General features: G+C 35.7%; 2 protein-coding genes and 1 long non-coding RNA gene across 4 annotated transcripts; 1 reads left to right on the forward strand and 2 right to left on the reverse strand.

Moving 5' to 3' along the window:
• Positions 1-4,716: 4,716 nt before the first annotated feature.
• LOC116174366 (adhesive plaque matrix protein 2-like) lies at positions 4,717-5,421 on the reverse strand. The gene is made up of 4 exons (XM_031492281.1): positions 5,262-5,421; positions 5,069-5,209; positions 4,892-5,020; positions 4,717-4,838 (listed from the first exon to the last, which is right to left on the reverse strand). The coding sequence occupies exons 1-4, from the start codon at positions 5,290-5,292 to the stop codon at positions 4,780-4,782; spliced, it is 360 nt and encodes a 119-aa protein (XP_031348141.1). The 5' UTR covers positions 5,293-5,421; the 3' UTR covers positions 4,717-4,779.
• Positions 5,422-5,478: 57 nt separating this feature from the next.
• LOC116174365 (transcription initiation factor TFIID subunit 11) lies at positions 5,479-10,099 on the reverse strand. The gene is made up of 3 exons (XM_031492280.1): positions 9,770-10,099; positions 9,538-9,722; positions 5,479-5,657 (listed from the first exon to the last, which is right to left on the reverse strand). The coding sequence occupies exons 1-3, from the start codon at positions 10,069-10,071 to the stop codon at positions 5,521-5,523; spliced, it is 624 nt and encodes a 207-aa protein (XP_031348140.1). The 5' UTR covers positions 10,072-10,099; the 3' UTR covers positions 5,479-5,520.
• A 380-nt stretch (positions 10,100-10,479) lies between these two features.
• On the forward strand, positions 10,480-11,123 carry LOC116174367. Of its 2 annotated transcripts, XR_004146094.1 has the most exons (3): positions 10,480-10,621; positions 10,706-10,815; positions 10,994-11,123. It is a non-coding gene; the product is annotated as an uncharacterized LOC116174367 (long non-coding RNA). The 2 variants fall into 2 exon arrangements; XR_004146095.1 differs by lacking the exon at positions 10,994-11,123 and having other exon boundaries at positions 10,706-10,816.
• The last annotated feature ends 6,496 nt before the right edge of the window (positions 11,124-17,619 follow it).

Raw genomic sequence — 17,619 nt, forward strand, 5'->3', positions numbered from 1 at the left:
TATAAGAAATAAACATTTGGAATTAAAAAGACTACATTGAGCCTGTCCCATATAGATACGAATTAGATCATTTTGCGGCTGTTAAAATATGCACCATTTTTGTTTTTCTATGTAGACCGTTTTTTTTAATTTTTCAACGGGCTAACACCTATGAATTTAAACAAAATCGGGTCATAGATCAAACCAAAATGTATTGTTTGAAAATTAGGTGGATATCAAAATTTGCATTTCCTTTCGACCCTACAATTTTTTGCGTTTTCCAATGTTGTAAAAAATGTATGTTCTAAGAAGGATCTTGACCAAATTTGTTACTCTTACTAAACCCAAATTATTACTTATGATAAAAATTTTTGACATCTTAATTTACAAGAAAAATTTCAAACCAAAAATTCTATATTCACTTCCTCAACAAAACATCCACAAGTCGCTAGATCTTGCTGAATCAACATGACTTTGATGTGGCGCCCATAAGACTTAAGAAAGTAGTAGCTTCTACATCTAGTGATTCTCCGAAAAAAAGTGCCCATAGAAGCAGGTGCTAACAGTAACTGTCCATTTCCCACCAGTTAGGCTAGGGAACATTTTCTGTCACAAATCGGGGAAGCTTTTCTCCTATTTAACCTACACTGTTTTACGGAGATCCCTATAGTATGTGAGCCACGAATTTGAACTACAACTTGATACCTTTTATATTAATTGCCAACTGTGGAATACCTATTTGCACATATTACCCAACGCTAATGTGGGGTAATATATACTATTAACTATCCCCTCAAGGAGCTTGTGTTCTTGTTATTTAAATTAATCTTCTTTGTCATATATTGTGTCTGGTGGCGCTCCTCCGAAACGGTAACCGATTTTTATGGAATTTTTTGTACATTTGGTAGGAATGGAGATAATATATTTCATACCGTCAGGTAATTATATAGCATCTGCCATTCTTAATAAAAATTCTGCTATAAAACAAATGTATTATATACGACAATAAAGAAACCATCGCGTTAAAGTTAATTCACTTCATGGTTAAAACATCCCTTTGTATATCGTCTTGTTTGTTCTCTTTCATGCGTCTTTTCTTCACATCGCTTCCACCTCTTTCTTTTTCCTTAGCATCACTACCAAACTTTACAAAATCCTAGTGTAGGTTCCAGATTAGATGATGCGTATGAGTGATCAAAACATTTATTTTTTAAATTCATTGGGTAGGTACACAAAATGGGTATCCTGCATCAATCACTTGCAGATGTGTTGCACTTTAACTTCCTCGGTACTGCGCAAACGCAAGCGCGCTTAAATTTGAATTTGCTTTAACGCACTGGAATTAATAAAGTTACTGGAAGCACCATGACTGCTTTTTCCAGAACTTACATTGCTTTCCCCTGACCTTTTCTCCACAAAATATTCGCATTACAAAAGGAAAATTCAACTTTTTAAGGCAGCACGTTTTGAGGGAGAGCCTCAAGAACGTAGCACTGGGAGTCACAGCGCACGAACATCTTAGGATTATTATTTCTAAGTAATTAATTCACGATCTTCCCATTCAAAAAAATATTGGGTAGATCTATTTATTAATAATTTTATCCCAAACGAGAGCAACGAATCTTCTCATCAAAATATCCACGAAAATATCTTATGGTAATTGTAGGAACAGTCTGAGCCATCCCCTCTAGTGTACGAAAATGTTATGCTAGGTGTAGGGAAAGGAACGCTGAATTTTCATTTCCTGGGTAGGTATTTGAGACCCCCCCCCCCTTCTGCATTCTCCCCCAAAATATTTAATGGTTTTAGCACTTACACCGTAACGTTTAAGAAAGGACCACGAACCATAACACCGCAAGTCTGTGGGGTAGGGAAAGGAAGGTTTGATGGTCTTTTATAATAAATTGTCATGGGTGCCCTTAGGGCTGAATGTTTTTAAACAAGAACGAAGTACCGGGAGTCACAAAAGTCTAACGATTGATGTACTAAATTTGTTTCAGGGGGGGAGGGGGTTCCTTACGCCCGGACCTCAAGGGAATATGGGAAAGTTCCACATTTCACGATTTAGGGCAACTTTCGTTTGTTTGGGTCGTATTTTGGTTCCATTTGTTTACGTTTTGGATTAAATGACACGGACATTCGCCCACGTATATGATGGATGTAAAAACGTTTTGCAATTTGATTGGACCATTTTTTGAAACGGGCGAATCGTAGCGAGTCTTGCAGCTGTGACGTCATGATCACTATCTTCGTCACGTGACCAACTATGACGTTGCTGCCGTTCCCAGCGTGTTGTATTTTTTCGGTTTGCTGCTAATTTACGAAGTGCGATATTAAAATAAACTTTAAAAAAGTCAAATAAAAGACGGGAACAATTCTTTCGTTTCGGTTCATCATAGGTAAATCGGTGTTTAAACGTAATATTAAACTACAAAAAGTTATGGCCATTTTCTGATGTAAAACACAATGGGTACCTATATGGGTTCCCATTACTGCGGTTTACTCTATCATACTTCCATTGTATAGTTGCGAAAATTACGATCTGGCACATTTATTTCAAAACGCAGGCAAACGAAGAAAGATAGGAAAAAAGGACATGTCTCGAAAAGAAATAATAAGTATGTTTTTCTGTAATGCCGTCTGCAGTTCGCACGCGGTTTTCATCAATTCATTTTGTTCTAAAATATTGTTCGCGGTATACGGAAACGCTGTAAAAAAATTTGCTGTGGCTATCACAGATACCTATATACCACCTGCGCATGCGGATTCTCTTCAAAAAATCTTTTCAGTTTCTTCCTTTTATGTCCAAGAATGAATACTTACTAAATTTCGTTCCAATTCGTTTAGCCGAAAAATGAGAGTAGGTACAAACAGATAGGCCGATATCGAGATTTATTGTTTCACTCGGATTCCTAGTGCTTCAAAACGTACGTATTTCCGTCAACAAAGTGGAGGGGTCATTTTTTACCCCATTGCAATACCTTCCTTACTATGCGGGTGGTAATAAAATGCTGCATAAAAAACTCGGGTACGCCATATGGGTCCATATTTTAAACTCTCTATACGAATTCGGAATTATGGATTGGAATGTATTGCGGAGGACGACACAGAAATTATCCGCATATACGGTTTAAGACAGTGATATGCCGTTGCGGAGTTTTGTGTGGGGCTACAATTGATCTATAGATGTTTTCCTATTTATTTCGGTTTGCTCTGCGTTTTGAAATAAATATGCGCGATCGTGATTTGCGTAAGAAAACATCAAAAGACTCGGCCAGTGGAAGTGTAATGACTAGGCCACGTTTTTTTTTTCAAACTGAAACTTAAAAATATATAAAACCAAAAGTAACGTAAGAGAGAAAGTTTATTAGTGGGACACTTGTGCCTGATGTTGTTGGCATCTTTTGTCAATATCAGGCCTAATGTGAGAAAGAGCGACTCTCATTTCCTCTTCTAAATTAGTAGTCTCTCCCTTTTCTTATTTTTAATGTTTGTTAGAGAGGAGAAACCTAATTCACATAAATACGATGTTGAAAATTGTATTAAAGTATTTATAGCTACGTTGGAAAGAAGTGGATATTCTTCATGTTCAGAAATCCAAAATTCTTCATCGCTAACCTGCGAAAACTTCATTTTCAGAGTGCGGTCTGATTAAGAGGTAACATATTACATAATTATATTTCGCGGAACATTTGATAGGCATTCGCGGAGCACCAATGTTCCGCGGAACGCTGGTTGAGAACCACTGATCTAGAAGGAACCGAGACGTTGCGCTCGGGTCTATAACAGACAGCGTTTGATTTTCCATTTTTAACGCATTTTCCAACGAAGTTGGGTACGCTATTGCAGCCACATTCTCTGTCCGAGGCCTTAACTACTCATACAGTTCTCAAGGTATTAAGTTCGTTCTTTTTGCATTCGGTAGCGTATAGCTCTAGCACCTGAGCCAAGGAAAATCTTGACAATTAAACTGCGCAATGTCAACTTCCTTATTTATTGATATATTTTGTTGAAATTTTAACCACATATATATTTCTGGTGAAGGCAAACATATCGCATATAGTAACAATCAGATGTGCGCATGCGCACACTGCGCAATGGCAATCTTATTTATGGAGATATTTCTTTGAAATTTTAACCAAAGTTGCTTTATGTAAGCAAACGTATCGCATATTGTAAACATCAGAGAAATACCCGCATGCGCAGGACGCGCAATATCAACTGTTATTTATCGAGATATCTTTTTGAAATTTTAATCACAGTTGCTTCTGTTAAAGGCATGCGCAGTCAGTGCCAACTTCTTTATTTATCAACTCACTCACAATATAGACGAATCTTATACAATATTTATAAGCGAATTGTGGTGGCGTCGTATATAAGTTGATAGATTTGGAAACATTATTTTCTCTCTTCCATGAAATGTGTCAGCCCATGCAGAAAACAATTTTTTTTCCTAAAATTGCATAGCGGTATAGGGGCGAGTACAAATGTGCAAGGAGTGCACAGAAAGTAAGTTTCCATTTTGATTCTAACTTTATTTTCCATTTTTATATTATTCTCTTCACTTCCTACAATAAATCTATAGCTATAGCCATGCGAACTTAAAATAAGAAAAAAGGCCCTACAATAGATTCTTGAGGAACTCCATTAACATTTAAGCAAACGAGGAAGGATTATATTATCAAAAAGGTGCAGAGAAAATTGGTATAAAGAGACGCCTCTCTTAGATGATTTAGGTGCATAATACTTGAATATTTATTATCTATTTTATACAATTCTACACCACTTGGATTTTTGTACTTAAATCACTATGCACTCGTGAGGTAACGTTTGATCCCTAGTGATACCACGTGGACAAGCTGAAAAAATTGTTTATTTTGATGAGGAAAATGAGGTGAAAAGGTTATCATACCCCGATTACAGCGTAAACCAAAGTATCCAGTACCCTCGCATAAACATTTGTAACCGGGATGATGAGATATTTGCAAACAACTGCCTCCGTGTTGACATGGATTTGGTGAGCATATATCGGTACGTTTACCTAAAATTAAGGATGCATACAATGCTATCAAAAAAATCTATTTGAGACCTCTTAATGCGTTATTACACTCCTGAATTGTGTCGTAGCGATATTCGTTCATACAACCTGATCCGCAGGAGCAAGCTCTGTTTTGTATACGACAACCCTGGCGGATTTGGTCCATGTCGCAACTATGAACCAAATACACACCTATAAAAGCGATAGTGAAGCCTTCTTTTGCAAGAAGTAGAATGCCACTTACAAATAAGGACAAGAAGAATTAGTTTCCACATTTGGTCAAATAAGCACTTTACTTCACCAAAAAAATACACTAAGACGCGTGTATACTGTTAGCTGGAGATGCAACGTATGTACAGATAATTGTGTCGTTGCCCTCACTTCCTATATTTTCTAAGTGATAAGGGGTCCTTAGGGCGAGAGAGGCGATATTTGAATATCAAAACGTAAATTAATCTAAACTTGATAAAAACATTTTATTTTATTACATTCGATATAGTAAGTTACAAACGAAAATGGGACTTATAGTGCGTCCTTCCGTTGGGTATCGCTCCTTGTAGGCGCATCCTTCGTATTGCTTCGCGGAGGTGTTTCGGTTGAACTGGACCAATTTCGTTATGTTCCTCCATGACGTCGAGAGCTGCAATTAAATAGTGTGTCAAATTTTGGCGCAATTCGCTGGCCCCACCCGATTGAAATCTCTTCTTGGTGGATTGAGATTAAATCTCAATATATAGGGTGGTCATTTTGGGCGTTTATTCAAACATACTTTTGAAATGAACCATCTTTAAATTAATGATTACGTATATATGAAGGCCCATGTTTCTCGAAATTGAGTTGACAGGTAAAGCGAGTAGGTAACGAAACTCAACTTTTGAGAAGACTTTGAATTTTGTTGAACTATAAAGATTTTATTTAATACGGAAATACAGAAAGTATAGCTAGTAACTTCATTATTTTAAAAGGCAATCCCTATTTTTTATTGAATTTTTGGATTCTACGTAAAATTTCAGGTTCATTTGATACCCACACATGTCCTCCCACAATTTATGGTTTTTAACTTTTTTTAAATTTCTTAAATTTGGATCTCCATAAGAGCGGTCGTATGCAACTTTACTTTTTGAAGTATACTAAAAGAAAGACTTATTCTTTCTCAATGCACTGGTAAAAATGGGTTGCCATAACTACAACTGTTTTCAAATAATCAATACTTTAAGTATAAAAAAGACATTAAAATAAAAAATTATTAAAATTTTTTAGGTACAGTGTGCATCCGCCATTTTTTTTAAGTCTAAATAATCATAAATTGTAGATATTGACATGTGGGTATCAAAATAACTGAAATTTCATGAAAATGCAATTAAAAACCTGCGGGACCTTTTTTTATTTGAATACAATGGTAGCTTTGTGTTCTACTACTCAACTTAACCAATTCTCAGGTTTAGATCTGTACTATCTGCCTATTTTTACATAGCAGGCTATTTGACAACTAAAAGTTTTGAAAGATTCCATAGAACTCAAAGGCAATACAGACATCAAAGAACTGACAGATCCGAATAGATTTAAAGGCCTAAAATCCCTAAAAGGCTGTCTCTTAGAGACTATAAAAGTTCGTAAAAGACTGGCGAAACTCTTGGGGATACTTCAGATGTTAAAAAATCCCAAACACTTTTAATAATTCATAAAAGAGCTCTTAAAGATTCCATTTACGGCTCGTACTTTTACCAGCCGGAACCATTCATGGTTTTATTACTGGAGCATCTTTAATTTTTGCTTTAAAACAAATGATCGGGATGGGAAAAATATAATCTTCCTAGAATCTTGAAATTCGTGACCTGATTTTGATTGTTACACAATTTGAAATGTTTTGTGGATTTTCTTTTTCTTTTGTTGTCTTTGTTAATTTAATTCGTGTGGGCTATGTCAGGGTTTTTGTCCCAAAGAAGGTTTCCCTGACATCGCCTGGTTATGTGCGTAATATATTTACGTTCTCGTCTTTTCTTACGCACAAAATTATGGGTTTGTATTTAATTTCCTTTCCCATTTGTGTTTAAAAAGAACCGCCAGTTTTAGCACTGCACAGATTCGACAGTGCCGCGAAACGTCCGTCGTTTTGACATGAAAGTAACAGTGGTTCTATTCATAAGTATGGGGTAAGTCAAGATTGCAGTCGCTTCTAGACTTCTGCTGCTAAGTACTGCGGGCGTTGTCATTGCGAAAAAACAAAATGATTTTTTTAAATTTTCCCTAACAGTGGCGTACGTAGAAATTTATTCTGGGGGGGGGGGGGGGGGATTAAACAAGTTCGTGGCACATACAGTCACCCAGTGCGTACTAGAAGGGGAGGGGGGGGGTAAGAAATAGAAATTGGGTTGCAGGTTGCTGATGCTGGTAGTCATTTATCTATTTATTATTGTACAGGCGAAAAAGATTAGATTAGAACGGTATTTTATTTCTTACTGCTGACAGGCCCCTTTATTGCTTTTGCTTTAATTAGTCAACGAAAACTTTGAACAATAGGTATATTTATGGGCAAAACGGACCGGACCTATTGGAATAACGGTTCTGGTTCACATTTATAACGGTTCTAGTTCTAAACGTAATTGTGTTCAATCTTTTTAACGCATTTCCAAGGAAAGGGGGCGCTATTGTAGCCACTTTCTCTGTCCGAGGCCTTAACTACTCCTACAGTTTTCAAGATATTTAGTTCATTGTTTTTGCATTTGGTAGTTTATGGCTCCAGCACCTGAGCCAAGAAAAATCTAGACGATTAATGTGCGATGCGCAGGCTGCGCATTATCAACATTCTTATTTGTTAAGATATTTATTGGAAATTTTAACCACAGATGCTTGTAGTAAAGGCAAACATATCGTAAATGACCTTTCAGGTTAAGTCGCCTACTTTTAGTTTTGCATCACATATTTTGCAGGTAGATATTTTGTTATTAATATCATAAACAAAATGTTTATGTGCATTGTTTGATGATATTCGTCCCATTTTCTACTTCGCAAATCGCATTAACAGCATTCACTATACAAGTATTCACACAATTGAGAATTGCACAACAAAACAAATCTATTTTTAAAATGGTTGTGGCTAAATTATCGGCTACCTTTTTCCTTTCCCTTTCTGGCTACGGCTTAAAGTAATATTTTATCTTTTTTCAGAACGCGTTGGCCGGCGCGTCCTTCAACTTCCAATAACCTGTTCAGAACCGTAAAAAAACCGAAAAGAACCGAAAAAAATAATAACGGTTCCGGTTCTCAATAAGATTCAATTTCTGAAGAAATAACGGTTTCGGTTCGGTTTTCGGTCCTGAAAAAAATACCGGTTTCGGTCCGGTTTTCGGTTTTTTTTCGGTCCGGTCCGAATCCCTGGCAAAAAACCAATTTCGACAAAAAATTCAAAGGGCTGTAACTTTTGATCTAGTAGTCCGATCTTGGAGCTGTTTGAAATTATGGATTCTACAGGCCACATTCTATAAGAAAATATTTTTTTCCGGTCGATCTGAGACAATTTTTTTTCTGGGCAAAAAAAAAAGGCAGTTATTACCTTCCTTTTTTACCAAAAATCGACTCGACATTCGACGATTCGTACTTTTTCGATTAGACGTCTAGGAACAGACAAACGTATAAAATTGCTTGCTAAAACACCTCCTCACTGTTTATTTTTCCTGATAGGGATTTATCTTTTGGATCTGGATAAGTGAAATGCACCTATTTTGCCCTCCTGATACAAGTTTTCTATAGAAATGCAAGGGAGTGCGTATGTTCTCCTGCCACATTCTATAAGAAAATATTTTTTTCCGGTCGATCTGAGACAATTTTTTTTTCTGGGCAAAAAAAAAGGCAGTTATTACCTTCCTTTTGTACCAAAAATCGACTGCACCAAAATTTCTCGGGAAAAAACTTTTTCTTATTAATTTGGGTGCGTAGAATCCAAAACGATTCGTACTTTTTCGATTAGACGTCTCCATCAAAAGTTATGGGCAAAAAAAATTCCTATATTCCTATATCCCCCCCCGTAAATACGCCACTGTTCCCTAACGTCCAAATAATAATGTCCACCTTGTTAGTAAAAGATCGCAACCTGTTATAAATCACTGCTACTTTTTTTTTAGTAATTGGTCAATAGAAGTCGTTGATCTATAGGTCTGGTACCATAGAGATAGAAGGTTACCCACAATGCAGCACTGTCTGTATGGCTGCCTATATACGTATTCACTTCCATTGATTGCTGATGCTATGTAAACATAGGTACTTTAGTGAGACCACAAGGGTTCGATTGCTTCCACTACATTGTCCATAATCATAAATAATAATAAAGGGAAACACTGGTGGCCTTTAAAGTTACAAAAAGTAAAATAGTTTTTGTTTTATTCATTTTGGACTGGGGCAAAATAACAGACAGGCCGGGACACCCAATCGGGACTGACCCGGTCAAAATGGATAGTCTGCTTTTACTAGACCAAATTGAATGCAAACAGTGCTAGCAAACTCTACTTCTAAAAAACTATTACCTTCCTCCACGACTTCTCCTACGAATACTTTGGCGATACCGGCCATTGCAATGACCACATTCTGCGAAACGGAACAGCCTGTAATCGTCTGCATAAGTCGCTTTATTGCCGCTTTCGGAAATGCAGACCGCCGATACATCTCGTACCGATCGAGCTGGTCCTCGGTAAAATTAGACACCAGCACCCTAAAAACTCGATCAACAATCATTCCCGACCGACGACATTTACTTACTGCATTTTCTCTCGTTCCTCTTCTTCGAGTTCTTTTTTGGTTTTCACCTCCTTTTTCTTAACGTCGCCCGCACCCACGTGATAAAGTTGGGACGCTTCGGGTAAAATAATGTCCGTCTCCATTTTCTGGTAAAACTCGACTTTGGTGTCTTCCGCGTCGAACTCCTCTTTCATATTTTCCTCGATAGCCAGGGACATCTCTCTGGAGTCGTCGTCCCCTTGGTCGGAGTCGTAATTTGAACAGTTCAAGTCGTACTCGAGTTGGTCTAAGACACCCTGTTCCTTGTTTAGAATGTTGTCCATTTCAAAATTGCCGCGCTCGGGAGGAAGCGCCCTCTGGCGTATGTATCACTAACAACGCCCAACCAATATTCACAATTGTCAATTGTAGTTCAATTTACGATAACCGTCCAAATTAATTTTTGGAAAACTTGGCGACTTCTGTAAATTTCTCTTTGCAATTTGCCGTCTATTTTATTGCTTGCGCGAATTTGAAACCAAACCGAAAAAGCGCCTCGGTCGCACAGAAACGTAGCGGTGGCGCTAGTGTCAACGTCAGTCAATAAATCACGTTCCTCTGTTTGACAATATCCTTCTGTTTAGTGTTTATTGAATAAAGATAACTCAAAATTAACAACAATCGCCAATTTCTTCGCACGAGTGAATCGGCCGAATTGTGTTGCGTGTATTAAAATCGAAACGTGCGCGAAATTTTGATGGTTCACGTCGTATAGCCATAAAAACTGCTCGACTTTTTCTAGATTTTTAAATTCGCTCTCTGCTTTGTTTCATTTCTCTTAAAAAATGAATTTAAATTAGTACGGGAATACGAATCCAACACACCTTCGAGTTGGTAAGTGAAAAGTGCAATAGCATGTTCTGTCATGGTGGGTGGTCTACCATTAGAATTAATCGACTAATCGAGACTCCTTTTCAGGTGCTCGTAGGTGCTCGGACCTGCAGTAGTTGAATGGGGCTTGTTGTGCCCCAATTATTTTGCACTGGCTCCGACTTCAACCACCACCATTACCCCGCTAAATACAGAAGGTAAGGGAACGGTTGTTTACCACGTTTATTTTGCTTTGTTACCTCGGCTAATAATAACTACATTGCATTTCGACACAATATTTATATTGAGGAATTTCGGAATGTTCTTTATTTACATGCATTGCTGCAAGTTTTTATTTTTAAAATTACTTCTTTGAGTTGGTTATTAATTCTACAGAGATCTGGTAGATGGTGCACCAGTCCTCACTTTTACAGGGTGATTCTTTCAACTAATTTTTTTAATCGGAACTTGCATACAAGAAAAGTGCTGAGAATTGAAAGTGGTTAAATATTTCGAGATCACCAAATAAGATCTTTGTTTGGTACAATTTATAATCTTAATTAATTAATCATAACAATAACATCCTTTTTGATGTTTGAGTTTGTATATAAACTAATTTTTAGTAATATGTAGCTTTATAAACATGAGATCATTATGAATTAAGGAGTAGCAGTGGCAGATGATCAGTGATGTTCAATAGGTTATAGTGTATAGTATATTATAGCCTAGGGCCTAGGAGACACGAGCTTACTCCAGGGACTTATAAGTTATATTTTTTTCTAATAAGTAAAAAAAATATTTGTAACTTCAATGTGAGCAGGCGTGGCGTGTATAGGCAACTAAACCGAGACTAACTGTATGGTTTCTGGTTAAATAAATAAATAAATAAATAAACTATCATTACGTTGCAATTAGAGTCACATTTCTTTTGCATATTTTAGGGCATTTCCAATGAGATTATGTTATTATGTTCACCTTGCATAACATCTTTACATACAGGGTGTAGCACCTAAGACCCCTCGGATCATAATTCCTTTACCAAAAAAGTAAAAAAATTGTACACATTTACTGTCGCCATATTTCTAAAATATTTTTGATCACCAGGGGCGTGGTGTATTCTAGTGGTGTATCAAACTTGCGTTTTTTTTTAATGGAACACCTCATATTTTATTACACCCATAGGAACTTTGAGAAATTCTTTTGGAATAAACATTTACGCCTTCAAAGAAACCAACGTTCTAAATGTCAAGTCCCTTTTAGACTGTAAAACATAAAATTCTGTTTTCTCATGTTACCGTTCCCGTGGGAATTTCGGAAGGTGTTTTACTAACTTTGAAACTTTCGCGGGCATACGTCCAACCATTCCCTAAAGTTTAATCGCAATCGGATGAATGGTTTAGACAGACCAGACAGACAAGCATTTGTTTTTATTTATATAGATGTTTGCAGACTTCTCGTTTCAGAACATGTTGAAGATTTGTTGCAAAATTGCAACGTGTACACTTTAAATATTTTAAAGTAAGTATTGCGTTTTTTGAAGCGGCAAGCGTTTGTTGGTCATTATTACGCACTGCGTGATTTACAATTATACTCCAAATCGTGAGTAACTTTTACTTACCTATCACTTTTGCATTTGGTAGTTTTTAATTTGACGGTTGTTGGCATTAGTTCTCTTATTTACTTTTATAATAATTTTCTTTAAATTTTTTTCGATTATTTAATAGTTATTCTGCTATTCAGGTCGGAGACTAATCCAGCAAATCAAAGATCATGAAAATCGATTTTGTTTTATATTCTTATACAGGGTGATTCACGTAGCCCGTTGGTCAAAAATTTTTTAATTCGCAGTTGAAATAGAAACTTGAATGTGGTTCACAGCCATAATCGACTAGGCATTGTGAATTGAAATAAAATCATTTCAAAATGACGGTGCTTCCGTAAATATCGGAAGTTGACACCATCTTGGTTTTTTTAAATAGAAACACCATTTTCTATTATTTCTAAATGCGGCATTTTATTCTGAATTCAACGCATTCAAAATTCGCGTACTTATCTGTCATAGTTTTTGACATATGTCAACTTTTCTCTAAAAATTTGAAGATACAAGGGTCCTCTAAAGATTCACATCTCTTAAACCGTTCAAGATAGTGCTCTTTTTTATAATCGAATCCTTTAAAGTCTAAGGAATATTTTGAGTGACCTCTGGAAAAGTGTTGAGGGCTATTTTTCAAAATTGGCAGTAAAAAAAATATCAAAAACTTCAGTTTTTCAAATGGTAACTACTATTTCTGATGCCAGAAATGAATGCAGATGTGAACTTTAGGGTCATGTTTGCCTTCTGGTTTGCCTACATCCGGTAGTTTTTGAGTTATTGGCATTTTTCGAAAGAAACATGATTATTTTTTGATTAGGTGTGGTCGATGGGAAAATCACTGTAGAATTTTGGTGTATACTAGGTACTAGCATTTTGTAGAATGTTCTACAATTCTTTTAGAATTTTCCTAGAATTCTTTAGAAACTTCTAGAATTTTTTAGAACTAACTTTTTAAGAATTTTTTTCCGAGCGCACATGCACACACAATTATTATTTTATACAATTTTTAGTACTTTCTAAATTTTTTAGAATTTTAGTGTACACAAAATTTGAAGTGGTTTACGGAGACTGTAGAATTTTGGTGTAAACTACTAGCATGTTGTAGAATGTTCTAAACTTTTTTTTTATTTTAGAATTTTCTTGAATTTTCCGAACACATGCGCACACACAATTATTATTTTATACAATTTTGAGATTGCTCTAGAATTTGTTTTGGGATTTTGAAAATTGTTTAGAATTTATTTTAGAATTTTAGTGTGCATAAAATTTGAAGTGGTTTACCCTCGGGTTTACCCTTCGGATGTGACTCTGGAAGCTATCGTTTCATTCCTATTAATTATATCCTTTTTTAGAGAATTTTCCAACGAAGTATCTTTGTGTCCTTGATAAGTGCGCCTGAATATCGCAAACCATTCACGGCCAGATTATTGTGATTCTTAGAAAAACTGTAGGCAAATAATTAATTTAAGATTTTTTAAATTTTTACTTATCGACAGCTTGCGTGCGAGGTATTATGCTTTGTAAGCTTTTCCTTTCTTCAGGGGTTTTGTTTTAGTTGCTTCATGTGTTTCGGAATAAATTTTTGTCATGGTCGATCAATTAATTTGTTTCCTCGAATCTTTTGTACAGAGTTTTTCCGTATAGCAACATATATATCTTTGACAATTTTTAAAAATATAGGAGTTGCCTGATTGGTGTGCCAGGAAAATTCGCATCTTCGAATCTTGAAATTGTGTTGGAAATTCGCATGACATTTGAAAACGTGAAGTAAATTTTGGAAATGTCTTAGGTATCGATTCTAGTAGACAGTCCATTCCTCTTGAGGTATTGTGTCCCAAGCAACCTGTAGTTAATTCTGTAGAACTTCCAGCGCCTACAGAGGATGCGGTAAGTTCTTCTCCCCATAATGTCCCAAACGTGCTCGATGAATAGGGATTCATGACTGGACACCACCCTAAGCCACTTTAGCTTCCAGTGCAGTCGCAACCTAATATGTGGCTGATAGGATTGTAAACCGTAAGCTCTCATGCTTCAATTCGATTGTATCGAAAACCAGTATGTAATCAAACATTAAATCAATGAGTCATCAAAAATTAAAAAAAATTACCTTTGAACTTCGAATCGCAACCTTGTGAGCTCAAATGGGCGCGTTCGGCCTTTCCTTTAACAGAAAAAAAACACAACAAACAAAACAGGTAGCGAATAGCGCGGAACATAAAGTACTGCGTAAGCAATGCTAACGTCTAACACGGAGGCAATAATTAATACTCAATAAGAATCAATAATTCGAATGACTTTACAAAAAGCAAAAGCAACATTTTGATCAGACCACGATTGTCCTTACAATTACAATTCTGGTATAAAAGCATAAACGTGATGTTAAATTCAAGAAAGGTACTTTACGATACACAAATAACTAAATTTCTATTATACTAGTCAATTCAAAATGTAAATACTAATATAATATGAGCAAATTCTTCGGAGTAAACAAATAACCGAGCAAATAACGTTATTAAAAATTATAGATGTCGGCTTCGGACAAAGTCTCGGTAACTTCAAAACTAATTTACAAAGCAACGGTAGCTAAATATCAAATCAGAAATCAGAAAATCACTTACACAAATCGGATGTCGATATCAGCAACGACAAAAACAAAGTACGTAGTATCGGGTATAATGGAGCGATTTACAAGAGTAATATTATCCAAGGTTTCGTTAATACTTGCGAGTACAATTCAGGAACAATATCGAAATCTCCAAGTACAAACTTCGATGTAAGTAGTAATGTTGGTAGAATGAAGTAGATTCACATGGTTTATGTAGGTAGAATGTACAAAGCGTGAACTCTAGCAACAAGACAAAAAAGTAGATAACAGAAATCTCTAATACTCGAACGGCCTCTAACGGCAAAACAAAGAACTCGGTAAAAGAACTCTACTACAACAATAATCATTTACTCTTAAACGAATGGATTACTAAGTAAATACCTAGAATATTCGAATTTAGATAAAACTTAACAAACCGGTACTAGAGAATCGGCCTGTTGTTGCCATAAGTCGAAGATGGCGGACCTGCACCTCATTTGTTTTATTTTGCCCCTCGGTTTCTCGTCTGCGACGATCCTGACCTTCCCTAGTCCGTGCCTGATAGCAGCAAGTGATGGCGGAAAAACAATAAGAACTAAACAAAATCTCGCAAAACATACCTACTTACACGTTATAATAGAAGAAACTGAAAGAACGTCAGATAAGCCACTACCACTTGATCCATATATGAATGAAGTTTTGATCAATTGTTACCTTGACAAGTTTGGTCAAGAAATTCACACTCCTTCTTGGTGTTGCGATTTCCGTGTCAGTGAGTATACCATCAAGTAAGTAGCACCTAATCACCCTTTAAATTACATAGATTGTACTCTCGATTGTACTTTACGGTTCCAAGTCTTTATCATTCATGGTCTCATCGTCACTACGTTTCTACAATGTCAACTTGATAATTAAGTGCAAATTATCGCTGTCGCCTTCCTTCACTTACACTAATTAAAGGCATCTATCTCACCCATGCATAAATTTCATAAAACGACTTAGGCGCCAACAGAACCGGCAACAAGAAGCACGAAGAAGCCGCATGCACTTTTCAATATGTTTATAGCATCTTTCAATTTACTAGATCATAAACGTTTTTTTTTGCAAACGACCATAAATGGGACGAGCCCATTAAATATGGCGTTTGTGGACGAACTTGTAATTTACAGTTTTTACTTTTATCTAACGGCTTCTGTATCCATCAAGATTACTTACTGACCTTTGGGACAACTGCATCCCGCAGTGCAATTTCCTTACATCTTTAATACGTGAACGGTTTTAAGACTTCTCTTAACCTTAATTTGATCCGTAATGGTCTCTTGTTACAGAGTGCCGTTAATTTAACGTTGATATTTGCTGTGATATTTTCAACCCCGTTAAAAACACCCTTTTCATATGTTTTTATAGTCGTAAATATATAGTGTATTGTTTTACGACTGTATTTATATAATGTACATATGAAATACCCTCGGAAATACCTTACCCAATATTTACCAAATCGTTCTCTTATTAAAGTACGGTAGGTCTAAATTGTTAGTACAGGGTGAGTCAACGATTGCGCGGAGTAACTTAATGGCTTGAAGATAAGATTTTTCGATAGAGCGCTTTTGTATTATGATGAGGTCGAATATTCTCCACATTTTAAAAATATTTGGAATTATACAGGGTGTGTCCGCAAAGTAGGGCGCCAAAATGGTACATTTGTTTAAATGGAACTCCCTGTATTTGAATGCATTTTTGAATTCTACGTGTAATTGTACGCCTTCTTTTTATTATATGGTTAATATCCGAAAAGCTAGTAGTTTTAAAGATAATTCGATTTTTAAGAAAAATTGGGCATTTGCGAGCGTCAGTTAACTCCTAATGTCATCCAGTCAGTGATATTAGTTTCATTTTTTTCATATTCACCTCGTTATTATGTAAATTAGAACTTATTTTAGATTAAAATATAAAAAGTAGAAAAACCAAGATATTTGTTTAAGTTTTTACTATAAAATTTATTCCCCAGTTTTTATAGACTTAAATGAATTATTAGAAAAACGAATTAATAAATATGAATTTAGGTTTGAACGAGGCATATAAAAATTGCCTTTTTTTTGCATGGCCACCTCACTATTATGTAAATTACATATAACTTATTTAAGATTAGAATATAAAAACCAGGAAAACCAAGATATTTCGAAAACTATCAGAGATAGGTATTGGACATTATTATCAAAAGTTGAAGGTTTTTGGAGGAGCTAAATGAAAAATATACAGGGTGTTCCATTTAAAAAGTGAGATTTTTTAATATGAAGTTCTGACACTTTGAACCTACCAAAAAAACACCCTGTAAGCTATATTTTTAATGTTTCATGGTAGATGTATTTATTTGACTTTTACTTAACCCAGGATAAATGATATAAAACCTGGAATCAAAATTTAAGTAATAATTTTGACAATATATACTGACGTTCGCAAATGCCCAATTTTTCTTAAAAATCGAATTATCTTTAAAACTATTCGCTTTTCGGACATTAACCATATAATAAAAAGAAGGCGTACAATTACACGTAGAATTAAAAAATGCATGTCAAATACAGGGAGTTCCATATAAACAAATGTACCATTTTGGCGCCCTACTTTATGAGCGCACCATGTATAATTCCAAATATTTTTAAAATGTGGAGAATATTCAACCATATCATAATACAAAAGCACTTTATCGAAAAATCTGATCTTCTAGGCATTAAGTTACTCCGCGCAATTGTTGACTCACCCTGCACATGGTTTGCACATTTTGAGTTATTTATTGCTTTCATCGACGTTATGTGAAAGAGATCTGAGATCTCAATACTGAGTCTT

Source organism: Photinus pyralis, unplaced genomic scaffold (assembly GCF_008802855.1).
Source record: "Photinus pyralis isolate 1611_PpyrPB1 unplaced genomic scaffold, Ppyr1.3 Ppyr1.4_LG6, whole genome shotgun sequence".
NCBI lineage: Eukaryota > Metazoa > Arthropoda > Insecta > Coleoptera > Lampyridae > Photinus > Photinus pyralis.